The sequence below is a fragment of the Microtus ochrogaster genome, chromosome 4 (genome assembly GCF_000317375.1).
Source record: "Microtus ochrogaster isolate Prairie Vole_2 chromosome 4, MicOch1.0, whole genome shotgun sequence".
Lineage (NCBI taxonomy): Eukaryota > Metazoa > Chordata > Mammalia > Rodentia > Cricetidae > Microtus > Microtus ochrogaster.
Genome location: NC_022011.1, coordinates 52197499 through 52200287, shown reverse-complemented (window position 1 = coordinate 52200287; position 2789 = coordinate 52197499). Strand labels below are relative to the sequence as shown.

Here is a 2789-nt window from a genome sequence, read left to right as displayed (position 1 = left end):
AAAAAAAAAAAAAAAAAAAAAAACTGAAGCTACCTACCTGGCCTGTGGGCTCCAGAGCCTTCTGCAGCGCCTCCAGCTTGGAAGGGGCCACTCTGGGGTGCAAGTGCAGGAGAAGCCTCAGCACATGACGATGCACATTTTCCTTCCTGGAAAGACCAGTGGGACTCAAGGCGCCAGAACTTCCCTCCAAGGCACAGCCCACATGGGGTTCCCATGTGCCTTCAGCAGAGCAGAACTGACCCCTGGGTCAACCCCATGCTACACCCAGGAGTTACTCACTCTAGCACAGGTCCCAGGGCTCAGAGACCCAGCTGTGGTCCTTCAGCAGAATGGAGCCTCAACTCCCCTTCCACACTGTGGAACGTAAACTGACAAGAAAGGAAGGTGGGGTGGGTGGGGTGTCCTACCTGGGAGAGGCAGTGAGGAAGAAGCCATCAAAGAGGCTGCTGCAGAAATCCTCCAGGGCAAATTCATCAGCCAGCAGGGCCAGGCTCCCAGTGAGCAGGTGGAGAAAGATGTCACTAAAGGCCAGGTCACCAAAGGTTTCCACTGTAAACACAACAGGGGGGCTCGGCCTCTGCCTACAGGGACTATCCCCCGCCCCAGCTCTGAACAGGACTCTGGGTGAGCCAAGGGGTGACCAGGTGAAGCAGATAAGTGGTCAGTGGCTCTCAGCTGGGAAGCGAGACCACAGCTAGAGCAGGTGAAAGGAAGATGCTCTGCCCAAGAGCCAGGGGCTCTGATCTGAAGTGGCCTCCACACAGAGAAAGGGCACAGACAAGCAACCACAGACATGCAGAAGCATACGAGTACCCAGGGGATTCTGCCAAACCCTCCTGGTGACTCCTCAGTTAAGACCACAGGCACTCGACAAGAGATACCAGGAGCCTGGTCTACAAGAGCTAGTTCCAGAACAGGCTCCAAAACCACAGAGAAACCCTGTCTCAAAAAAAAAAAAAAAGATACCAGGATCCCACAGTTGGGCCTTGCCTAAGGAAGGAAAGACACAGTGTAGACAGCCTTGGGGTCCATCACCATTCCTGACAGTTGGGAGCAGCTGTTTTGATGGCAGACCCAGCTGATACCACCTGAACCTAAGGAAAAGCTGGAGAACTTTATGGAGACTCGGGTGTTCTGGGGGGACTACTGAAAGCAGATTGGATGACTCTCAGGCACTTCATGCCCTGCCTGGCCATGTGCGTGATCACGACCAAGAGGTTGAGAGGCTTGTATTCTCCCGCCTGCAAATAACCGTGACCTCAAATACCCCTAACAAGCCAGCAAGCACAGTGCAAAGGGGCCTTAACTCCTGACTGAGCCCATACAACCCTGCTGAGACAGGAACTCAGCCACCATCCATCCAAGGACACAGTTTACAGTAGGTTTGTTCAGAGGAGGCTTAGTTCTCAAAATCATTTTTTTGGTAGGGATGTCTACTGAACTGTTCAGACAAGTGCTTCGGTCTGACTCCGAGACATCTCTACAGGCTCGTGGCTTGCACATTTGGTCTCCGCTGATGGTGCTATTTTTTTTTTTAATGTAATAGACTGAATTAAGTTCTTCCTCTTTTTTTAAAAAATTAATTTATTTATTATACCGTGTTCTGCCTGCATGTATGCCTGCAGGCCAGAAGAGGGCAACAGCTCTCATTACAACAGATGGTGGTGAGTTACCATGTGGGTGCTGGGGGAATTGAACTCAGGTCCTCTGGGAGAGCTGTCAGTGCTCTTAACAGTTGAGCCATCTCTCCAGCTCAATGGTGCTATTTTGAAGGAACCTCTGGCTGCCGGAAGTAGGTCACTAAGAGCAGGCATTTAAGGGTTGCACCTGGTCCTGATTCCTGATTTGCTGTGCTATGAACTGAGCCGCTCTTCGTCTCCCCCACCAACATGAACTGAAACCCTCTAAAACCGGGACTAGAGATGGTTCGCTGGTTAGAAGTCCTGACGCTCTTGCAGAGGACCCAGATTCAATCACCCACATGGTAGCTCACAGCAGTCTAACTCCAGAGACGGAGGAGCTGAAGCCTCTCTGGACTCTGTGCACTGCAGACACCTGTGCATTTATATACTCTCAGGCAAAATACTCATAAACTAAAAATAAACTCTTAGCTGGGGCTTGGTGGAGCACACCTTTAGTCCCTGCACTCAGGAGGTGGAGACAGGCCAATCTGTGACTGTGAGATCAGTATGAGCTCCAGGACACCCAGAGATAAATATTGAGATCCTGTCTCAAAAAAAAAAAAGAAAAAGAAAAAATAGACTCTTTTCTGTTGTTTGTTGGGGTCACAGCTATACAAAGAACCTAACATAGCTGTGGGAGGGTACATCTGTAAAGTCAGCAGACAGGAGGAAAAGGCCAAGATCAGGTATAGTCCATACTAGGGGCCAGGCATGGTGGCACAAGACTTTAATATAGCACTCAGAAAGCTGGGTGTGGTGGTGCACGCCTTTAATCCCAGGACACAGAAGGCAGAGGCAGGTGGATCTCTGTGAGTTTAAGGCCAGCCTGGTCTACATGGGTTCCAGGTCAGCTAGGACTACACAGAAAGATCCTGTCTCAAAAAATCAATATAAATAAATGGTGGGTAAAGACAACACAAGCCTAGAGACCTGCGCTGATCTCCTGGAACCCACAGGAAGGTAGAAGGGGAGAGCTGATGCCACAAAGTCGTCCTCTGACCTATACATAAGCCGGGGCAGCACAGCTACACATGCAGAATGATAGACAAACAGAATTCAAGAAACTGACTCCAAAAAAAAAAAAAAAAAAAAAAAACTGAAGCTACC

At 49.8% G+C, this 2789-nt stretch overlaps 1 protein-coding gene across 1 annotated transcript in view; it reads right to left on the bottom strand.

The window, feature by feature from the left end:
- The window catches only part of Nelfb (negative elongation factor complex member B), a 16720-nt gene that overhangs the window by 3062 nt on the left and 10869 nt on the right, over positions 1-2789 (bottom strand). Inside the window, exons 12-13 of the mRNA XM_005346341.2 lie at positions 408-549; positions 38-146 (exon numbers count right to left, since the gene is read on the bottom strand). Coding sequence (XP_005346398.2) covers positions 38-146; positions 408-549 — 251 coding nt within the window. The remainder of the gene's footprint in view (positions 1-37; positions 147-407; positions 550-2789) is intronic.